The sequence below is a fragment of the Rhinoraja longicauda genome, chromosome 2 (assembly GCF_053455715.1).
Source record: "Rhinoraja longicauda isolate Sanriku21f chromosome 2, sRhiLon1.1, whole genome shotgun sequence".
Classification (NCBI taxonomy): domain Eukaryota; kingdom Metazoa; phylum Chordata; class Chondrichthyes; order Rajiformes; family Arhynchobatidae; genus Rhinoraja; species Rhinoraja longicauda.
Window position 1 is genome coordinate 32,269,844 of NC_135954.1, and position 23,594 is coordinate 32,293,437.

Below are 23,594 nucleotides of genomic sequence, written 5' to 3' on the forward strand. Positions count from 1 at the left end.
GCTGTGTTCCGATGGCCCTCTGAGCTCTATGGACTACCCGCTGTAGAGCTTTCCTTTCTGCCTCCGTGCAGCTGAGGTACCACACAGGGATTCCATGCGTTAGGATGCTCTCTATGGTGCAGCGGTAGAAGGTCTTCAGCAGCTGTTGGGGTAGACCAGACTTTTTCAGTGTTCTTAAGTAGAACAGTCTTTGTTGTGCCTTCTTGACCAGCGCAGCAGTGTTATTGGACCATGTTAGGTCCTCCGAAATGTGAGTGCCCAGAAACTTGAAGCTGGACACTCTCTCCACACTGACCCCATTGATAGAGATCGGGGCATATTCCCCGTTATGTGACCTACGGAAGTTGATGATCAGCTCCTTGGTCTTGGTGGTATTTAGGGACAGGTTGTTGGAAGGATTGCCAGGGACTGTGCAATACCTCCCATCTCATTGTCCCTTGACATCCACACTTAAACATTGCAGCAAGTCTACTCCATGTTACGAAGTAATAGAGTTATATAGCATACAATCCGGCCCTTTGGCCCAACTTGTCCATACTGTTCAATATGCCTTCCTGGGCTAACCCCGTTTTACTGCATTTGGCCCAAATCCCTTAAACCTTTCCTATCCATGAACTTATCAAATGGATTTTTAAACATTGTAATTGTACCTGGCACTATCACTTCCTCATTTCATATACCCATTACCTTCCTTGTTGAAAAACATGCCTCTCACATCTCCTTAAAATCTCTCCCCTCTCACCTTAAATCTATTCCTTCCAGTTTTAGACTCCCTCACCCGGGGAATTAAATTGCGACCATCCCCCGTTTTAGGCTCCTCTTGATTTCATAACCCTCGTTATGATCACCCCTCAACCTTCTTTGCTCCAGGAAAAACAGTCCCAGTCTCTCCTATTAAATCAAGCCTTCCAGTTCCAGCAACATCGCTGTGAATCTCTTCTTCTCCTCATCTAGCTTAATCATATATAGAAACACCAGAACCGCAAAAAAACAGTACAATAGGAAGGATGTGAATTAGCTAGAGAGGATGCGGCTTCACCAGTGCTCTACACAACTGTAACATGATGTCCCATGTTTTTAACTTTCCCTATATAAATCATGACCTTGTTTAAGGCAGTCTTATAGAAACATAGAAACAGAAAATAGGTGCAGGAGTAGGCAAATTCAGCCCTTCCAGACAGCTAAACTTAACAAAAATGGAAGCAGTATCATGAGACCACAGGAGGTTCTATGCAGAGATCGGGGCTTTTTAGCCCATTGTACTCATGATACAGCAAAAGTAAGGTTATCCAGAAACTTATGCCAGGTACCTTTTGCCATTTTATTTTTCAAATGTTATTCTTTTTGTTTAGAATATATACCTGTCACTTGTTTGAGCAGTGTCCTATCAATTTTTTGCAGGAACAATTTCTTCAAAACACTAAGTGGTTCAGCCAACATCTGGGGAGGAATGGACAGGCAACATTTTGGGTCAGGAACATTCTTCAAATTCCAGCATCTGCAGTCGTTTGTGTCAACAATGTTTCTAAGTTATTCCCCTCACTTTTTTTTAGTAATGGTCTCAAGTTTAACTTTTTGTACTTTAAATATAAGGAATACGAGATGTCACTTCTGTTTCTCAGCCATTCTGGACACACTTATTGATACAAAGGCAATTTTGGATACCCCAGAGAAGGGAAGACCAGTTGCAAATGGGTACTGGGTGCACTATTGTTTCACAGCTATTTGAATCCAGAAGCTCCTCTCCTGGCCCTAACACTAGCACAGTACATTTGTGTGCGATTAATTAACTATTATTGAGAATCCTGAAATCCTAGAACATTTATAACACAGGAGTCACTCATATCTGTGCTGTCACAATTCTTCCATTACACACTCAAGTGTTCTTTAAATGTACTGAGGATGTCTGCCTCGACCAATCCTTCAGGCAGCAAGTTCCAGACTTCCATCATTGCTAAACTCCATAGTAATCCATCTCTCAATTACTTTGTGTCTTTGACGCCTAACTTTTAATCCTTTTGCTATCTAGCCCTTTCATAACTTTGTACATCTCATTTAAATCTCTCTTTTGCCTTGTGCCCTCCAAAGGAAACAACTGCAGTCTTATCATTTTTTCCTCTCGGCAAAAATGTTCCAGTTCCAGCAAATCTCTTCCATGTTCTCTGCAGCGTAAGCACATTTTCCTGAAATGCCGTGGTCAGAACTGTGCACAGGAATCAAGCTGTGGTGCAACTAGATTTAGAGTAATTGAAGCATGGAAAGTTTCAGGACTCCTGTGGTGGAGGGGCAGGTAATACCGAGGAAGCAGGGACTTGGACAGGTGGGAGAGTGGGGAAAGGAGTGGCAGATGGAATAATGCGTGGCAAAGTGTGCAGCCATACACTTTGAGAGTAAGAATAAAGGCATAGACTATTTTCTAAATGTGGAGCGGATTCAGAAATCAGAGATGCAAAGGGACTTGGGGGAGCTGGTGCAGGATTCCCAAACAGTTCATTTGCTAGTTGAATTGGTAGTAAGGAAGACAAAAGCGATGTTAACATTCATTTTGAGGGAACTGGATTATAAAAGCAGCGATGTAATTAAGAACCATTTGCTATCTCCTTTTATATTATTGGTTAGCTTAGCAGCATATTTCATCTTTTCTCCTATTATTGCCTTTTTAGTTACCTTCTGTTGGTAATGTCTGTTAAATTGTACCACTGTACCTGCCTCAACTACCTCTTCGAATAAAATGCCTGTCACTAAAAGTCTTGCCTGCTTCACATGTTGTTATATAAAATCCCATGGCATGATGTCAAGGAGCAAAATGTTGCACAGATGTCTTTGCAAATGCCTATCCTTCAATCAGCATCATTTAAGCAGGGTTGTCATTTTCTAAAGTAGTTGAGAAGAAATTGGAAAGAATCAGAGATCAAACTAGGAATTTTGTAAAGAAGTGCACCAGATGGTGGATTCCAGAGGAGGTAGTTGAGGCAGGGACTACCCCAACATTTAAGAAGTAGTTAGACAGGTACATGGATAGGAGAGGTTTGGAGGGATATGGACCAAATGCTGGCAGGTGAGACTAGTGTAGCTGAGACATGTTGGCCAGTGTGAGCAAATTGGGCCAAAGGGCCTCTTTCCGCACTGTATCCCTCTATGACTTTGATCAGAAATGATTTACAAACTTCTCCAGTGAATGTAACTTCTAGATTCTGTAAGTACTCCAGAGAAATGCTGAATGCAATGATGACATGGACAGGTAAAGAACACAACACAAAGTATAAATAAGGCACAAAATAGCTCAATGTAATTTATGCCTCTCTTGCGTGGAATTACTGAAAAATGGCAGCCACTGGATGTGTGACCGTTATTTAGTATTGACTGGCATCTTTAGAAAGGGAAACAAGCATGTCTAAGTTATATAATTATGGAATCATTGTCAAACTTACATTTTTGGGGACAAATCCCCCACTTGCGATCCGCATAGTCCGAGGTAGTTGAACACCAAAGATGCCCGTCATTTCTGCCGTCTGTTGTACACTCTGTATACCACTTCTTTGAATATTTGAAAGGAATAACACAGGGTTGTCCATTTGAATTTCCGTATATTGTAAATAAATCTGAAAGGGAAAGAAGATTTTCCAGAACTGATTTAGTTCAATCTTTGAGTTAAATCATATGATGGTAGAATCAATCCCATGCTCTTTCTACACAAGGTCCAGATGAGAAGAACCTACCTTCCCACTCAAAGCATCACCAGAGTCTCGACGGCAGTGCAAAGGGAATGTTACCTCCCCCAAAATCTCCCTGTTAGATTTAACAGCTGGAAAGCCTTACACTGAATCTTGCCAACTGTCTGAGGTGGGATTCACTTAACAATTTTTTAATGTCTGTGGCATACAGATATATTTAAGCACAACAAAAGATTGGGTAAGTAATTTTAAAAATGAGATCATTAAAAATGTAACACAAAGTAGTGAAATAGAACATAGAAAAGCACCACACTAAAACAATGCAATACAATACAATACAATATATCTTTATTGTCATTGTACAGGGGTACAACGAGATTGGGAATGCGCCTCCCGTACGATGTAATAAATTAATTAGCTAATCAGTATAAATTTATAAATTTAGACAACCAAGTGAAACAAAATTAGAAACAGTTTTAAAACAGAATAAAGTTCAAGTAGGTCTGTCATGCACCCATGCAGCCCACAATATCTGTGCCAAATGTTGCCAATGTAAACTAATCTTCTCTGTCTGCACAAGATCCATACCCCTTCCATTCCCTGCATATCCATGTGCCTATTTAAAAGCCACTTAAATCCCACTATTGTTTCAGCCTCCACCATCACCCCTGGCAGCAACTTCCAGGCACTCACTATCCTCTATGTAAAAAAAATAGCGCAGCATATCTCCTTTAAACTTTGCCTGTCTCACCTTAACCCATTGCCCTCTCACCCCAAACCTTTGCCATTTTGTCTTTGACATTTGTACCCTGGTAAAAGGGTTCTGACCATCTACCCTACTCTATTCTATCTACCCGATCTGTGCCTCTCATAATTTTATATATTTCCATTGGGTACTTTATCAAGGAATTAAAAACATGTAACTGCTCTTCAATTTGTCTTAAAATAACTTCATATCCCACAGCCCTACACTTCAAATTGGAATTTTGGGGTCTCAGGTCCCACATCAGATTTTATCTGCCGCAGGACCTAAAAGTCAATTTCCTGGTGCAAATGTTCAGACTTCTCAACAGGGTTGGGCTTCACCATTGGAATTCCCTCGGTAGATCTGGGATTTCTGAATCTCACAGAGTTCGTGCTGGGAAGGTGTGCAATTTACAAACACACCTTCCCTTTAAAGAGCATCGACTCTGCCAATATGATTCACCTGTACCCGTCTGCCCGTTATTAACACACACTTTGGTCAATGGAATGGAAATATTTATAAGGACTGGCAGCTTCTGTGGAGAGAGAAACTGAATAAATGTTTCAGGCTGATCCAAAAAGTAAACTATGTTTCTCTCTCCCGTCTTGTTGCCTAACACAAATATTTCTAGCGCTTCACTTTTTTGTCAAATTTGCTGGATCTGCAGTTTTTTTAACTTTTGAACTCTCTAATATCTTTTACTTTCAGCTAGAATTTTATATCATGGACTGGGAAGCATAGGAGAGATATGGGCCAGGCACAAAGCAGTGAGACGAGCTCTGTTAATATTCATTAACCCTTGCTTATCAAGTACCTATACATTAAAGATATTAAAAGACTCTGCCTCCACCACCCTTTGAGGAAGAGGTTTTCAAAGACTCATCAATTAAAACACCCATCTTTAGTTTAGTTCAGAGATACAGCATGGATACAAGCCTTTTGTCCCACCAGGACTGCACCGACCAAGAATTACCTGTACACTAGTCCTATCCTGCACACGAGGGACAATCTACAGTAGCTAATCCACTTACAAACCTACAGGTCTTGTTCCCAGCGGCTCAGTCTTTACCAGATGGTCGCAATTGTGGTCTCGGATTTGTCCCAGTGGCTCAGCCTTCCTCAAACCTGTGACAGGGGAACACAGCTAGCAGGGATCCTCTCCTCTCCACATAAGAAATCCACTGATTCTAAGTTTTTGCCTTGAACAGCTCACTAGAAATTAATATTGTTCCTCAAGTAAGGATACGGGAATTACACACAGTACTCTCGACGTATGCTCAACAATGCCTTAAATAATTGAAGAATATTCTCCCAACATTTGTATTTGCCTAGCAATAAATGTTAACAGACTCTGAAGACGAGTCCTGGCCCAAAGCATTGTTTATCCATGTTCTCCTGAGATGCTGCCTGGCCCGTTGAACTACTCCAGCACACTGTGTCTTCTTTTGTAAAGCAGTATCTGCAGTTCATAGAAACATAGAAACATAGAAAATAGATGCAGGAGTAGGCCATTCGGCCCTTCGAGCCTGCACCGCCATTCAATATGATCATGGCTGATCATCCAGCTCAGTAACCTGTACCTGCCTTCTCTCCATACCCCTTGATCCCTTTAGCCATAAGGGCCACATCTAACTCCCTCTTAAATGTAGCCAATGAACTGGCCTCAACTACCTTCTGCGGCAGAGAATTCCACAGATTCACCACTCTCTGTGTGAAGAAATGTTTTCTCATCTCGGTCCTAAAAGACTTCCCCCTTATCCTTAAGCTGTGACCCCTGGTTCTGAACTTCCCCAACATCGGGAACAATCTTCTACAATATTAACAGTCTGTCAGCTTTCCAAACTAATTGCAGCATCCGAACATTAACTTTTTATGAATCATGCTGTAATCTTTGCAAGCATCTATGAAAGTAACAAACCACAACACAAAAAAATGCTTTGTCAGCAATGGGAGTATTTTGCAACGGGATGCATGGTTAAACAATGAGAGGGGATGGGGAGAGGGACACAACGGAATCAGGGGAGAAGAGGACATGCAGGAGAAGTAATCTGCCTGTATGAAACATTTCCTTTTTGATGCATTGGTGCTGTACAGATCCTCTATTTCTGCAGCTGGACACTTAAAGCAGGAGATTGCCAGGGAGGTCACTGTAGATATTAAGGGAATCAAGGTGTACAGAGCTAGCACAGGAAAGTGGCAGAGTTACAACATAGAACATAGAACAATACAGCAGAGGAGCAGGTCCTTCGACCCTGCAATGTCCACACCGAACATGATGCCAAGTTAATCTAATCTCCTCTGCCTGCATATCCCTCCATTCCCTGCATATGCACGTGTCTATATAAAAGCCTCTTAAGTGCCACAATCATATCCGACTCCATCACATTCCAAGCAATGTTAAAAACCTATGCTATGATATTATTGAATGGCAAAGCAAACTCACTTCTGCCTTATTTTCTATGCTTTATGTGAGTGCCAGAGAGATGTCCCTGAATGCCTGCTGTTAGAAAAATGCTGCACCATTGTCAAACTCTCAGGACTCCTGCTGTGCCGAAGGAAAAGTGGATGATATCTTCTCTCTGTCAATGTGAAGCTTCTCGCATTTCCCTAATGCAGCAGTGAGAGCAGATATCGGCAGCGGCCTGAAATGAACCTCAGGCTTGGAAAGCTGAGAGTGTGAGGGGAAAGATTTAAAAGGGAACTGGAGGGCAACTTTGTAACACAGAGAATCATAGATAGACAAAGGCACATAGAGACAGGTACCATCACAACATTTAAAAAACATTTGGATAGGTACATGGATAAGATAGGATTCGAGGGATATGGGCAAAGATTGGCAGGTGGGACTAATTTGGATGGCACATGTTGGGTGGCGTAGGTAAGTTGGGCCAAAAAGCCTGTTTCCACATTGTATGATTCTATGATTCTCTGTAAGAGTTATGAAGGCATGGAACGAACAGTCAGATGAAATGATAGCGGCAAGTACAATTATGTCATTTAAAAGACACTTGGACAGGTTCATGGATTGGGAAGCATACGAGAGATATGGGCCAGGCGCAAGCCAGTGCAACTAGCTCTGTTCGTCAACTTGGTTAGCATGGATGAGTTGGACTGAAGGGCCTGTTTCCATGCTGTAAAACTCTATGACTCAATTATCTTGACCCCGACATCCCTGGTAAAACAGACAAGGCACATGAGTTTTATTTGAAGTCACAGCAGGTGATAGATTTCTGTGAGAACAAGAAAAATGTTGACCCTTTAAACAGAACAGCTTCAGGAGAAATAGGTTGTTCCATGAACAGATAAGAACTGCTGTTTATCAGAACAATGGTGGTGCAAATCTCACTGCAGATGAGTTTTGCATGTTACTGATGTCATTGCAGATGTTTATTACTGGAACTGACATTCTTGGAACACGAATTACACAGAAAAAATGTGGAGACAAATTTCCCAGTGCACCCAAAAGCACCTGGAAAAATGCCTAAAGCTCTTCTATTCCTGAATTCAATAGCATAGCATGAGCAGACGAAATATTGGTCAGAGCTGGCGGACTGTGTTCACTTCAAGTCAACACTCTGTAGGAAAGATGTGAAAGCATTGGATGTCGTGCGAAGGAGATTCGCCAGAATGTTGCCTGGGATGGCGTACTTCAGAAGTATGAGGAGAGAATAAAGAGGCTCGGTCTGTTTTTCCTGAAGCAGAGGAAGTTGAGGGGAAATGATTAAGGTATATAAAATTATGAGGGTTATAAACAGGCTGAACTGCAGGAATCCTTTCCTCTACCAGAGGTGAATAAAACTAGAGAACATTGATTTAGGGTAAGGGATAGAGATTTGGAGGGGTACTGAGAGGGACCTTATTCAACCAAAGAGTGGTGAGTACATAAAATACACTGCCTACATTTGGGAACAGCTCCATCCAAGACCACAAGAAATTGCTGAGAGTGGTGGATGTAGCCCAGACCATCACACAAACCAATTTCCTTTCCATTGACTCAGTCTGCACTTCACGCTGCCTCGGCAAGACAGCCAGCATAATCAAGGATAAATCTAACCCCGTCCACTCCCACTTCTCTCCTCTCCCATTAGGCAATAGGTTTAGAAGTGTGAAAACATATACCTCCAGATTCAGGGACAGTTTCTTCCCAGCTGTTACCAAGCAACACCATCCTATCACCAACTAGAGAGCAGCTGTGAGTTACTATCTACCTCATTGGAGACCCTCGGACTATCTCTAATTGGATTTAACTGGACTTTATCTTGTACTAAACGTTTTACCCTTCATCCTGTATCTTTATACTGTGGACGGCTTGATTGTAATCTTGTTTTGTCTTTTCACTGACTGGATAGCATGCAACAAAAGCTTTTCCCTTTGCCTCAGTACATGTGGCAATAATAAACTAAATTAAGCTAAAGAGAGTTTTAGAAACAAAATCGCCGATAACATTTAAGAAGTGTCTAGATGAGCAGTTAAATCACCTAGGCATGAAGAGTATGGGCCAAGTGCTGCAAGATAGGATTAATGCAGATGCGCGCCAACTAGTTGGCATGAAGGTTGTGGGCCGAATGGCCAGTTTCCATGTTGTATGAATGTCTGAGCATCGCCCCGTTAACAATAATTTTCCCTTTTCCCACATCCCCATGGTTTAATAATAGAATGTGCATCGTAAGGTTGTGCCACCTCTATTGCAATTCCTTATCTTCATTGATATGGATTTTTCCTTAATGCAACAGCTGAGCTACCCTTATGTGTGAGCACGATGATAGAAGCCCCTCTCTCCTATTCTCATTCATGATCTTCCTATTCCCTACTGAAAAGTGTTAGAATTAGCAACATAAAAGCCTGTCATTTTCTGTTTACTCAAAGTACTTCCAATTAGATTTACACTTCAAATTCAGCAATTATTGGAAGGCAGATGTTCGCTTCAGTTAACTTTGAATATAATTTTAAATGGATTACACAATTGCTGACATGCACTTTGAACATTAATGTAGTCAGCTGTGTTACTTCAGAGGCATTTAGTTATTACTTTCATTAATTAAACGAAAATGGTTTATACATGTTGCAAAGCACTAAATTCCAATAATTATAGGAATAAAAGACTGAGGTAACCTCCAAATAAAAACTAGGCTTATTTGTGTTAAAACAAATGAAAGAGGTTTCTAGATAGACATATGGATATGCAAGGAATGGAGGGATATGGATCATGTGCAAGCTGATGATATTAGTTTATCTTGACATCATGTTTGATGCAGACATTGTGGGCCAAAGAGCATGTTCCTGTGCTATTCTTTTCTATGTTCTATGAATTTATAAATTGGTAATCATAGGAAGTGAGCCCTGCACAATGTTTAAAAATGCTACGTAAAGTTCCTCCTGAATTCACCAGTCCAAAAGTATTTTAGAGATATAGCATGGAAACAGGCTCTTTGGCCCACCAAGTCCATACCCACCATCGACCTATACAAACAAGGTTTATGTCATCCCACTTTCACATCCACTCCCTGAACACTAGGGGACAATTTACAGTTCTTAGAACATAGAAGAGTATAGCACAGGAATAGGTCCTTCGGTTCGTAATGCCAACATGGTGTCACGTCAAACTGATCTCATCAGTCTGTGCATTATCTATATCCCTCTATTCTCTGACTTCCATGTGCCTATCCAAAAGCCTCTTAAACACGACTATCGTACCTGCTCCACCACTGGCAATACATTCCAGGCCCCCACTACTGTGTAAAAACATGGCCCGCACATCTTCATTAAATTTCCCCCTCTCACCTTACAGCTCTAGCCTCCAGTGTTGGACATGTCCACCATGGGAAAAGGTTCTGACCGCCTTATGAAACCGAAACGTCAAATAAGCCCATTCCTCCTTTCCTTCTCTCCTGAGATGCTGCCTGACCTACTGAGTTACTCCAGCATTTTGTGAATAAATACCTTCGATTTGTACCAGCATCTGCAGTTATTTTCTTATACTACGCCTTATGAAATGTTATCATCCTACAACGTTAAATAATTTTTTCTCTTACTACAAAGCCTCCTGACCTGATGGACATTTCCAGTAGCTCCCGGACCCAGATCCTTGCAGAGGACTCTAAGTGCTCTTGGCAAGAGTTTAAACAGGAAGAACAGGGGTGCAGGACCCAGAGAGGAGAGTCAGGATAGAGACAAACAAAGCAGAAAGTGGAAGTTAAAACCAATGCACGCAAAGTTAATAGATAGTGGAAGCAAAAGCAAACAGAAAAAAGGATTAAAGTATCGGAAAATATGATAAGGCCAAATCTATAGGCACCCTATCTAAATGCACACTGCATCACAACAAACAAAACAATTAAGGGTATAAATAGCTGAAGATACCCGTGAGGTAATTGTTAATAGATAAACATAGGAATAAAAGGGGAACTAAATAATCAAAAGTATGTGATATTTAGAAAAGAGATGCAAAAAAGAGGAGGTGGAGTGACATCAGTGCCATAGTTAGAAAGGAGCTTATCTTACCAGACCATGCTGCATAATTAGAATCTGTTTGGGTGGAGCCGAGGATTAGTAGGTGATGGGTAGCTTTGGTTAGAGTTATTTATATCTCTAAATGATGTCAGGCCTGATGCAAGTATGAAAATTGGAGAAGCATATTACAAGGCCAATAGGTTAATCATAAACACTTTAATCTTTGCATAAATGAGCAAATCAAATTGGTATTAACAAAATAAAGTGTTAATTCCTGGAATATTTATGAGATGGCTTTCCAGTACATTGAGGAGCAAACGAGAGAACGAGTAATTTTAGATGTGTAGGAAGGAACTGCAAAAGCTGGTTTCCGCCAAAGATAGACATAAAATACTAGAGTAACTCAGCGTGTCAGGCAGTATCTCAGGAGAGAAGCAATGGGTGACGTTTCGGGTCGAGACCCTTCTTCGGTCTTTTCTCCGGAGATGCTGCCTGAGTCGCTGAGTTACTCCAGTATTTTGTGTCTATATTAAGTCATTTTAGATGTAGAGCAGTGCACCAAGAAAGGATAGCCTAATAACCTTGTAATTGTATTCCTAGGAAAGATTGACCATGAGAGAATTTTACACTAAATTTAAAAGTGATGGACTTTTGTTAAGGTTTGGTTAAAGTTAAGGTTTTAGAGATAATCAAAGGCATGTGGAGCAATTTGACTATGGTAGGCTGAGGGAGGTGTGATAATGCAAAGGCAATTCGTTGCAGTTAAAGAAACAATGGACGATATGCAGATTACTTGAAGAAGAACAAAGAAAGTGGTCCAGAGGCACAGGACACACATACTCCATACCACAACACTATTTCTCAACTCGTTCTGCATTACGTACTCCTTCGCTATTTCCCAACTTTCTCCCCACACCCTCAACAATTTCTCTTTTGCTTCACTCACTTTTTTCAAATCAAAGGTGTCATCATCTGCACTCATGGCCCCCAGTTAAGCCTGACTTTTTGTCGTTTACGTTGAACACTCCTTGTTCCAAATCATTCCGCAATTTTTTCTCCGCTGATCCAAAGAAGGGTCCAAACCGAAAATATCATGTGATATTTACTCCACATATGCTGCCTGACCCATTGAGTTCCTCCAGCATTTTATGTTTTGCTCAGGAAAAGTAGTCCAAACATGGGTGACAGGAGATATTAAAGACAGTGTTAAATTTAAGGAAGAAGTTAACAATGTTTCAGCAAAAGCATTCCAAGTGAAGTTTGGGAATGTTTTAGAGCTCAGTGAAGGATTACCAGTGAGAAACACACAAGAGGTTTAACAGCTTCCTTACTTATGTTAAAAGGGAAACAACTAGCAAGAACAAATGGCAATCCCATATGGAGAGAGAAATGCTAAAACATTTAAATGGGGATAAGGAGTTGGCAGAAAAATTAAACAAATTGTGTTTGGCTTCATTGACAAACACAAAAACACTCCCAAAATATAGGAGATTCAAGGGTTATGTGCATTTGAGGAAGAAAAAGAAATGAGTACAAATAAAGAAATACCACTAGAGAGGTAATGTGCCAGAAAACTGATAAATTATATGGATCAGATGGCAGATATAGAGTTAATTGATCTCTGGTTTTCATGTTCCAAAATTTTACAACTTCTGGAATGGTTCCTTCATTTGGGAAGTTGACAAATATTACCCACTACTTAAGAAGTGAGGGAGAGAGGAAACAAGGGACTACAGATCTGTTGAACTTGCACTGGCACAGTGATACAGCAGTATTGCTGCCTTACAGCTCCAGAGACTCAGGATTGATCCTGACTACAATTGCTCTCTGTACAGAGTTTCTACGTTCTCCCTGTGGGTGGGTTTTCTCCAGATGCTTTGGTTTCCTCCCTCATTCCAAAGACGTGCATGTTTGTAGGTTAAATGGCTTCTGTAAACTATCCCTGGTATGTCGGATCAAACTAGTGTACGGGTGATTATTAACTTGGTGGGCCGAAGGGCCTGTTTCCACACTAAATCTCTAAACTAAACAAAAAAACTCTGAAATATACCATAAAGAAGTTATATCAAAATATATAGAATATAACAATGTGATTGTGCCAAGGTGGATTTATGGAAAGCATATAAAATTTGACTTATCTATCAGAATTCTTTGTGGAGGTATCTAGTAAACTACATGAGGGAGAGCAAATGGATGTGGAGTATTTGGATTTTCAGAAAGCTTTCAAAAATATCCCACATTGAGATTGGCAAGCAAAGTTAGATCATATACCTGTAGATTTGGGCTAATCTATATATGAGCATGGATTAGGAATTGGGACTCAGATAGAAAGCAGAGTAGGAATTCTGGAACTTTGTTTGATTGTCTTGGTAAATCAGGAAGTAAATTCCCATACTTTTCTCGAAATAATTTATAAGGCATTCTTTTCTTTTCCTCTCCACCTGAGTTGCATTGTTAAGATTTTTGTCAATGATAATAGATGTTACAGCTTGATGAACATTCTGCCATCCTATTGTATATTCCATTATCAAATATATATTTTTACATCCTCATGTGTAACATCACCCACATTTTACAGATAATCCACCCATCCCCACGACAGGCATTCATTATGCTTCCTAGGATAATTTGGGTTAAACTGAGGATGATGATGCAACCATAGGGTTTTGCACGGATTAGATAACAAATTTCAATAAGATTTGGGGTATTTGCAGAGGAGGATCATTTCAGTCAAAATTACTTAATATTACAGATATCTATTAGATTGAAAACTAAAAGCAAATCTTTAGATTTTATGTTACATTATGTGTACTCATCCACAATGCTCAAGGCTAAGGTGTACCGATTTTTCGATCGTAAGGATAGGAGAATTGAATAGTGATGTGGTCTTGAGGTAAAAGATTAGCCATGACTTTTTTCATTGGCAGAGCAAAAACTAACAGGTTGTTCAGCCTACTGCAGGTCTAGCACCGATTTTCCGGCATCCTTGATTCCAGAGCCTTTCTGGATCATCTGTTTTGTCAGACCAACACTAGGTCACGGCCTCCGAGAGGGGTCCAACTGTACCGGGACGGTCCCCTAGGCAACCGAGAAGTCGAGGTATCGGCCTGCAAAGTCAGCCTCAGAAGCTGGCAATGGGAACGGATCTGCCGGCTCCCAACTGGCCGGAGTTCCAGAGTCGCGGCCACACGGGGGGCAAATTCAACCAGCCGATCGGTGTGGAAGTCTCGATGAGGTCGAGCTCGGCCGCCTCACCCAACCTAGGTACCATATTTTCAGGGTTGACTTCCAAGGGGCATTGGGGGGGGGGTCCAAGTTCACCCTCACCATACATTTTTTGCCGGAAAATCAGTGGAGGACCTGTACCATTTAATTTTTAATTCTTATCCACAAGGAATAACATCACATTTGTACATTATATTGCATTAATACAGCAAATATTCTCTTTAATGGCAAATATTAGATATTTCAACATACCGTCATAGAGTTTTGAGCAAAGATCATCTTTGGTGCCATGAACTTTCCACCTGCTCCAAATCCCCGATCCTTTGTACAGCATTATATTTTTCTCGTTTTTGTTGCCATAGTTGAAGTAGAGATCAGCCCCGTCGATACTCAGCAGGGTGTCGTTCCTGCATATCCAGCTCTGCAGATTGCTGGTGTCATTGCATTGGTGCAGAGTTACAGGTACCCAGTTTACTTTGCTGAGGACTCCAAGGCACAGTGTGAACTTGACGCTCATGAGCCTCTGACCAGAAACCCACCTAAACTGTTGTGACTTTGCATTGACATCACAATCACTTGTTTCCACAGTTTGTTCACTTTTCGCGTCGACACACTTCTCATGATTTTCATTATGTATCAGAAAGACTTCGGGATCTGAAAACAAAAGCAGAATTGATGATTATCTTTCTCTTCTTATCTTTGTCATTTGGTTGCTCTTACCTAATTCCAATACACAATAATTCATTCTTGATATGTGTCAGATAGGGCAAGATGAAAAATGTTCATGTTTCAATTACCGCCTCAAAGCAAAAATCGGTTCTTGCACTGTGCAATGCTCACTGTGCCATGCTTCTAAATTGGAATATCATACCTAGACATCTCTTTATCAATATAATTTAACTGCAACTGTTTTATCATTTCTCTGCCTTAAAATTTCAGAAATATTCACAACTCTGAAGGGAATCTCATAAGTTTGTTGGACTAGATGTATATTAATAATTTAGGACACAAAGTGCTGGAGTAATTCAGCGGATCAGGCAGCATCTCTGGAGGACATGAATTGGCGATAGTTTGGGTTGGGAATCTTCTTCTGTCTTAGAAGGACACTTTGTATTCTCTACAAGATTTCAGCATTGGCGGTTCCTTGTGTCTAATATTAGTAGTGTGTTTTTGGTAAAATGCCACTTCATGGCCTCCATATGAGCTGAGCTTGATGCCAAATCTATGGGTGAATATTTTTCAAACACTTTTTGCCATTTAATTCAAAGCTTTTGTCTAGTTTAGTCTTTAGATAGTATTGAAACATGAATAATAATAATAATAATAATAATAATAATAATAATAATAATAATAATAATAATAATAATAATAATAATAATAATAATAATAATAATAATAATAATAATAATAATAATAATAATAATAATAATAATAATAATAATAATAATAATAATAATAATAATAATAATAATAGGAAGCATTGTCATCTTGTAAGCTAAACCATACATATATAAAACATTCTTTAAAGTCCCATTTATCACTTTCTATTATAATGGTGTATTTTTCCCTAAAGATTTCCAGAGAGTGAGTGATGAATGGGCCAGTCATACAGTATTACTATATTAATATTTATATACATCACAACGCATTGTAATCTTAAATCTTCAGATATTATCTTCATTATTAGATAAAAGTGTGGTTTAGTTAAGTATGTTCTGTGAAGTCAATCATCCTGCAGTCCATTTTCATATCAACTTAGCTCTAAGCAGTAAAAACAACTAATGCAAAACATCACCCACAGTCAAGAGGAGGCAGTTGAACTAAAGCAACGTCCAATGAATAAATACTTTTTGGTTCTGTTAAATCACAGAAAAGTACTAAAAGTCTAAGATGTTCAGATGGACTGAGCAAGACTCGTGAACAACGAGTCTTTCTGCTGAAGTAGGTAAAGCATTGTTACACACAGAATAATAGTAGAAGTTTACAGCATAAGAGACCCTTCTGCACAGTAAACCTCAGTACTTGAGTAAACTCTCTCAATTAACTATCCAATTAGTAAGAATTTTAATATTATTATATGTGATGCCTAATTTGGGTTGAAGTAGATACCCGCCTCATGTTTTCTGTTAAAAATATATTTGAATGTTTCAATAAGATTTATAAACACCACCACAAGTCAGTAAAAGTCAGTAAAAAGCATACCTGCACATTTCACGGTTTGCATAAAACAAACAAAAGCAGCAAACAGAATTCCAGACTTCATAATTTCATTTTTTGTTGCAATAATAGCTTTTAAATGACCTTACTTTCTCTAGAAAAAAAAGTAGTTGGTGATAAAGGAAAATCCAAATTAAAAGTGCTCCTCCTTGCTGTGACCGCACTGTTAAGTACAGATAACCAGCCAGAATATCCTGTCATGTGACAAGCAAGCAATAACAGGAATCCAGGCGAGAGAATTTGCTTTCATCAGCTTTGTTTAATACTTACATCTCTCTTTCTTTACCCTGATACGGGGCATAAGACATTCTGACAACAAAATTGGAGAGTCTTTTTGAACTCGGTGCATACGAGTCATCTTTACAAAGGCCTTTGGGACATTTTGCTGATTTAGAATCATAGTCATACAACATGGATTCTTCTTCTTTTCTGGTTCTGTATAAAGCTCAGAAGGACCAAAGTAAATTGAACTAAAAAAAAACAATTTTTATTCCACGACAGTGGTAAATATGGCAGAGCAATGGGCTGACTTGACTCCAAGATGCATTTGCATTTGGGAATGGAAGGGATGTTAAATGCACAATAAAAGCGCATCAGGAAACAGTTCATAAATCCATTGACCTCCACTTAACTGTAGAGTAGAAAGCTGCATGTGAGCAATCTCCGTGCAAAAGGCCAGTGGCCCATTTCAATTTGGTATCAACTCATTATTAACAAGAGCTGTAAACATTTACTGAGTGTGCATGGGTTTCCTGGAATCCAATTCAAAGTAAGCAAGAAACCACAGCCATTAGGCAGAACTGTTGTGAGGAATGCAACTTAGCTGTTGTGAGCAATGCAATCTAGTTCTGCTTTCCTGAGTAATTCTGTGAATGCCTTTGTTTATTGGTGACCTATACAAAAGGGACGGGTTGCACCTTAATTGGAGGGGGACCGAAATCCTAGCAGGCAGGTTTGCTCGTGCTACACGGGTGGGTTTAAACTAAACAATTGGGGTGGAGTCAACAACGTGGAAGCGTACGCATGCAGTTAAGGGGAAAGAGAGTGTAGCAAAGGTCACATTTAAACCATCAGAGCAGGGGGATAGGGACCAATGCAAGGAGACAGAGGGACACAAAAGGAGAACAGAAGCAAAAGGTAGAAGGGAGATAAGAAAAACATACCTGAAAGCTTTGTGCCTTAATGCGAGGAGCATTCGTAATAAGGTGGATGAATTGAATGTGCAGTTAGTAGTTAAGGAATATGATATGTGGTATGTTAAGAGAAAAAGATTAGTAAAGACAAATGTGGGTCCTTTGAAGGCAGAAACAGGTGAAATTATTATGGGTAACAAGGAAATGGCAGAAGAGTTCAACAGGTACTTTGGTTCTGTCTTCACGAAGGAAGACACAAACAATCTCCCAGATGTACTAGAGGACAGAGGATCGAGGGAGACGGAAGAATTGAGAGAAATTTGCATTAGGCGAGGAATAGTATTGGGTCGACTAATGGGACTGAAGGGTGATAAATCCTGAGGGCCTGATGGACTGCATCCCTGGGTACTCAAGGAGATGGCTCTAGAAATCGTGGATGCATTGGTGATCATTTTCCAATGTTCTATAGATTCAGGATCAGTTCCTGTGGATTGGAGGGTAGCTAATAATATCCCACTTTTCAAGAAAGGAGCGAGAGAGAAAACGGGGAATTATAGACCAGTTAGCCTGACATCAGTGGTGGGGAAGTTGCTGGGCTCAACCGTGGCTAACGAGGGAAATCAAGGATATTGTTAAATCCAAGGATAAGGCATATAAATTGGCCAGAGGAAGCAGCAAATTTGAGGAAGGATATTCTTACTATTGAGGGCGTGCAGCGTAGGTTTACTAGGTTAATTCCCGGAATGGCGGGACTGTCATATTTTGAAAGACTGGAGCGACTAGGCTTGTATACACTGGAATTTAGAAAGATGAGAGGAGATCTTATCGAAACGTATAAGATTATTAAGGGGTTGGACATGTTAGAGGCAGGAAACATGTTCCCAATGTTGGGGGAGTCCAGAACAAGGGGCCACAGTTTAAGAATAAGGGGTAGGCCATTTAGAACTGAGATGAGGAAAAACCTTTTCAGTCAGAGAGTTGTGAATCTGTGGAATTCGCTGCCTCAGAAGGCAGTGGAGGCCAATTCTCTGAATGCATTCAAGAGAGCTAGATAGAGCTCTTAAGGATAGCGGAGTCAGGGAGTATGGGGAGAAGGCAGGAACGGGGTACTGATTGAGAATGATCAGCCATGATCACATTGAATGGCGGTGCTGGCTCGAAGGGCCGAATGGCCTCCTCCTGCACCTATTGTCTATTGTCAAACTGTAGGACTGGGAGAAATTTAGAACTCAACAGAGGAGGACAAAGGGTTTAATTAAGAGGGGGGAAAAAGAGCATGAAAGAAAGCTTGCGGGGAATATAAAAGCTGACTCTAAAATCTTCTTTAGGTATGTAAAAACGAAAAGATTAGTGAAGACAAATGTAGGTCCCTTACAATCAGAGACAGGTGAATCTACAATGGGAAACAAAGAAATGGCAGAACAGTTAAATTAGTACTTTGATTTTATTTTCACCAAAGAAGACACAAACAATCTCCCATAAATACTAGGGGACTGAGGATCTTGTGTGAGGGAGGAACCGAAGGGAGTCCACATTAGTCAAGAAATGGTGTTTAGTAAACTGGTGGGACCAAAGTCAGATAAATCCCCAGGGCCTGATGATCTGCATCCCAGAGTACTCAAAAAGGTGGTCCTAGAAATCGTGGATGCATTGGTGATCATTTTCCAATGTTCTCTTGATTCTGGATCAGTTTCTGTGGACTGGAGGGTAGACAATGTAACTCCATTTTTTAAGAAAGGAGCGAGAGAGAAAACGGGGAATTATAGACCAGTTAGCCTTACACCGGCTAACCAATGTCCGGTAGTGGGGAAGATGCTTGAGTCGACTATTAAAGATGTTATAAGCAGCGCATTTGGAAAGCAGTGACAGGATCGGTCAAAGTCAGCACAGATTTATGAAGAGGAAATCATGCTTAACTCATCTTATAGACAATAGACAATAGACAATAGGTGCAGGAGTAGGCCATTCAGCCCTTCGAGCCAGCACCGCCATTCAATGCGATCATGGCTGATCACTCTCAATCAGTACCCCGTTCCTGCCTTCTCCCCATACCCCCTCACTCCGCTATCCTTAAGAGCTCTATCCAGCTCTCTCTTGAAAGCATCCAACGAACTGGCCTCCACTGCCTTCTGAGGCAGAGAATTCCACACCTTCACCACTCTTTGACTGAAAAAGTTCTTCCTCATCTCCGTTCTAAATGGCCTACCCCTTATTCTTAAACTGTGGCCCCTTGTTCTGGACTCCCCCAACATTGGGAACATGTTTCCTGCCTCTAATGTGTCCAATCCCCTAATTATCTTATATGTTTCAATAAGATCCCCCCTCATCCTTCTAAATTCCAGTGTATACTTCTGGAATATTTTGAGGATGTAACACGTAAAATGGATAAGGGAGAGCCAGTGGATGTAGTGTATCTGGACTTTCAGAAAGCTTTTGACAAGGTGCCACACAAGAGATTGGTGTGCAAAATTAGAGCGCATGGTATTGGGGGTAGGGTATTGACATGGATAGAGAACTGCTTGGCAAAAAAGGAAGCAAAAAGTAGGATTAACGGGTCCTTTTCAGAATGGCAAGCAGTGACTAGTGGGGTGCCGCAAGGCTCGATGCAGGGACTCCAGTTATTTACAATATATATTAACGATTTAGACGAGGGAATTAAATGTGACATCTCCAAGTTTGCGGATTACACAAAGCTGGGTGGCAGTGCGAGTTGCAATGAGGATGCTATGCTGAAGGGTGACTTGGATAGGTTGGGTGAGTGGGCAGATGCATGGCAGATGCATTATATTGAGGATAAATGTGAGGTTGGTGGCAAGAACAGGAAGGCAGATTATTATCTGAATGGTGTCAGATCAGGAAAAGGGGAGGTGCAACGAGACCTGGGTGTGCTTGTACATCAGTCGCTGAAAGTATGAACATACAGCAGGCAGTGAAGAAAGCTAATGGCATGTTGGCCTTCATTGCGAGAGGATTTGAGTTTAGGAGCAAGGAGGTCCTGCTGCAGTTGTACAGGGCCCTGGTGAGACCGCACCTGTAGTATTGTGTACAATTTTGGTCTCCTAATTTGCGGAAGGACATTATTGCTATTGATGGTGTGCAGCATAGGTTCACCAGGTTAATTCTCGTGATGGCGGGACTGACATATAATGAAAGAATGGGTCGACTGGGCTTGTATTCACTGGAATTTAGAAGGATGACAGGGAATCTTATAGAAATATATAACATTCTTAAAGAATTGGACAGGCTAGATGCATGAAAAATGTTCCCGAAGTTGGGGGTGTCCAAAACCAGGGGTCACAGTTTAAGAATAAGGGGTAAGCCATTTAGGACTGAGATGAGGAAAATCATCTTCACCCAGAGAGTTGTGAATCTGTGGAATTCTCTGCCACAGAAGGCAGTGGAGGCCAATTCACTCGATGTTTTCAAAAGAGAGTTAGATTTAGTTCTTAGGGCTAAAGGAATCAAAGGATATGGGGAAAAAGCAGGAACAGAGTATTGATTTTAGATGATCAGCCATGATCATATTGAATGGCGGTGCTGGCTCGAAGGGCCGAATGCACCTTTTTTCTATGTTTCTATGTTTCTATTGCATAAGTTTATATCACTGACAAACTTAATGGCAGCTCCTACATTTATGCCTATTAGTTTAACACTATAGTCTGCATTATTTGTTTGTATGTATGTTTTGTATGATCTCAACTGTACAACACACAAAATAAAATCACTAACTTAGTTTACGTAAAAAAAATAAACCAATACCAATAAATTATCCATATTATGAACAAAATGTCAGATGACCATTCAGACCGGTAGAACTCCATTACAGACCAACCTGTAACCACTAAAACTCTGGTTGACATGCCCATTTGCTTTCTACTGCTGAGCTATTCATTGAACTATGAAATATGAATTAAACGGGTGTCTTGAATGCATTTCAAACATTGGTTTCCTCTAATATTAACTATGTCCCAGGAGCAGTTGAAATCTCTTTCTACTACTACCTTATAATGTAGGAAAATAACTGCAGATGCTAGTACAAATCGAAGGTATCACAAAATGCTGGAGTAACTCAGTCTGAAGGGTCTCGACCCGAAACTTCACCCATTCCTTCTCTCCTGAGATACTACCTTATAATGTATGCATTTCTTTGAAATATGCCACATAATTGCTTGTTTGCCTCTCTCTTCTGTCTAGAGGAGGTAGGACAGTGTCTGTGCAGTTCCATTAATGTGATGACCCCATTTTTGTTCTTCAATTCTACTCAATAGGCTTAATTTGTTGATTTTCCTATGTGACATCTTCACTTATATTATTATGCCTCATTCTATTTTACTCTGGCTTGTGGAAGGACCATTCAGAAGCCTGATAACAGAGGGAAAGAAGCTGTCCCTGAGTCTGGTGATGTGCACTTTCAAATTTCTCTACCTTCTGCTGGATGGGAACAGGGAGAAGGAGGATTGACCGGATGGGACAAGCATTTGATTATGTTGGCCGCTTTTCTGAGGCAGTATGAAGTGCAGATGGAATCAATGGTGGAAGGTCTGGTCTGTGTGATGAAATAGACTATGTCTATGACCCTCTGCAATTTCTTGCAGTATTGGGCAGAGGTGTACCCAGAACAAGTCCATGCCGACCATCACTCACCTGTACACTAGTTCAATGTATCCCATTTGTTTATCCCACTCTGAGGCTGTGAGGCAGCAGCTCGACCGCTGTTCTACTGTGCCACCTAATTGAAGCATAAATGATTTCTGATAACATGAATCATGGCAACATTCACAAGGGGCGGCACGGTGGCGCAGAGGGACGGCACAGTGGCACAGACGTGCGGCACGGTGGCGCAGTGTTAGAGTTGCTGCCTTACAACGAATGCAGCGCCGGAGACTCGGGTTCGATCCTGACTGCGGGCGCTGTCTGTACGGAGTTTGTACGTTCTCCCCGTGACCTGCTTGGGTTTTCTCCGAGATCTTCGGTTTCCTCCCACACTCCAAAGACGTACAGGTATGTAGGTTAATTGGCTGGGCAAATGTAAAAATTGTCCCTAGTGTGTGTAGGATAGTGTTAATGTGCGGGGATTGCTGGGCGGCGCGGACCCGGTGGGCCGAAGGGCCTGTTTCTGCGCTGTATCTCTAAATCTAAAAATCTAAATCTAAAGCAGATGCAATGATGTATTTGCATCAATACATGGCCCTTTGCTTGAGGAGTTTAGATAATAGACCTCAACATCCAATAGTTGTGTAGAAAGGAACTGCAGATGCTGCTTTATAATGAGGATAGAAATCAAAGTGTTGGACCAACACTTGGGTCAGGCAGCACCTCTGGAGAAATGGAAAAGGTGATATTTAGGGTTGGAATTCTTTTTCAGACTGAATAGTTGTACAACCCTGTTCATGTTCTATTCATTTAACACTAAAGCATGTTGTTTCTGGACACCAGTGAACATTTCTCTAATTCCCCTTGCAATCACACAGCAGAAAGACAGGCATAGTTTAACACTAGTAATGAATGTTCCTTTAACTAATTGAAAATACAGTATCATTGACAAGGCCAACATTTATTGCCCATCACGAATAGAGTGAGGTGGAGGATAAATACGTGGCTGAGGAACTGGTGCAGGGAGCAGGGTTTCAAGTTTCTGGATCATTGGGACCTCTTCTGGGGGAAGTATGACCTGTACAAAAAGGACGGGTTGCATCTGAACCCGAGGGGAACCAATATCCTGGCGGGGAGATTTGCTAAAATAACTGCGGAGACTTTAAACTAGTACGGTTGGGGGGAGGGACTCAAACACAGATAGCTAATAGGCAGTGTGTGAGGCAGGAGGCAGAAAAGGGAAACACTCAGACCCAATATGTAGGAGAGAAAGAAGGGAAAAGAAATAAACTGAGAATAAGAAATGATGGGTCCCTTAAATGTGTATATTTTAATGCTAGGAGCATTGTAAGAAAGGTGGATGAGCTTAGAGCCTGGATTGACATCTGGAAGTATGATGTTGTGGCGATCAGTGAAACATGGTTGCAGGAGGGTTGCGATTGGCAATTAAATATTCCAGGATTTCATTGTTTCAGATGTGATAGAATCGGAGGGGCAAGAGGTGGGGGTGTTGCATTGCTTGTCAGGGAGGATATCACAGCAGTGCTTTGGCAGGAC

General features: G+C 40.9%; 1 protein-coding gene across 1 annotated transcript in view; it reads right to left on the minus strand.

Annotated features, from left to right (window-relative positions):
* The window catches only part of mrc1a (mannose receptor, C type 1a), a 122,120-nt gene extending 105,763 nt beyond the window's left edge, over positions 1 to 16,357 (minus strand). The window contains exons 1-3 of the mRNA XM_078427731.1: positions 16,297 to 16,357; positions 14,347 to 14,748; positions 3,432 to 3,602 (exon numbers count right to left, since the gene is read on the minus strand). Coding sequence (XP_078283857.1) covers positions 3,432 to 3,602; positions 14,347 to 14,748; positions 16,297 to 16,357 — 634 coding nt within the window. The remainder of the gene's footprint in view (positions 1 to 3,431; positions 3,603 to 14,346; positions 14,749 to 16,296) is intronic.
* Between the last annotated feature and the right edge of the window lie 7,237 nt (positions 16,358 to 23,594).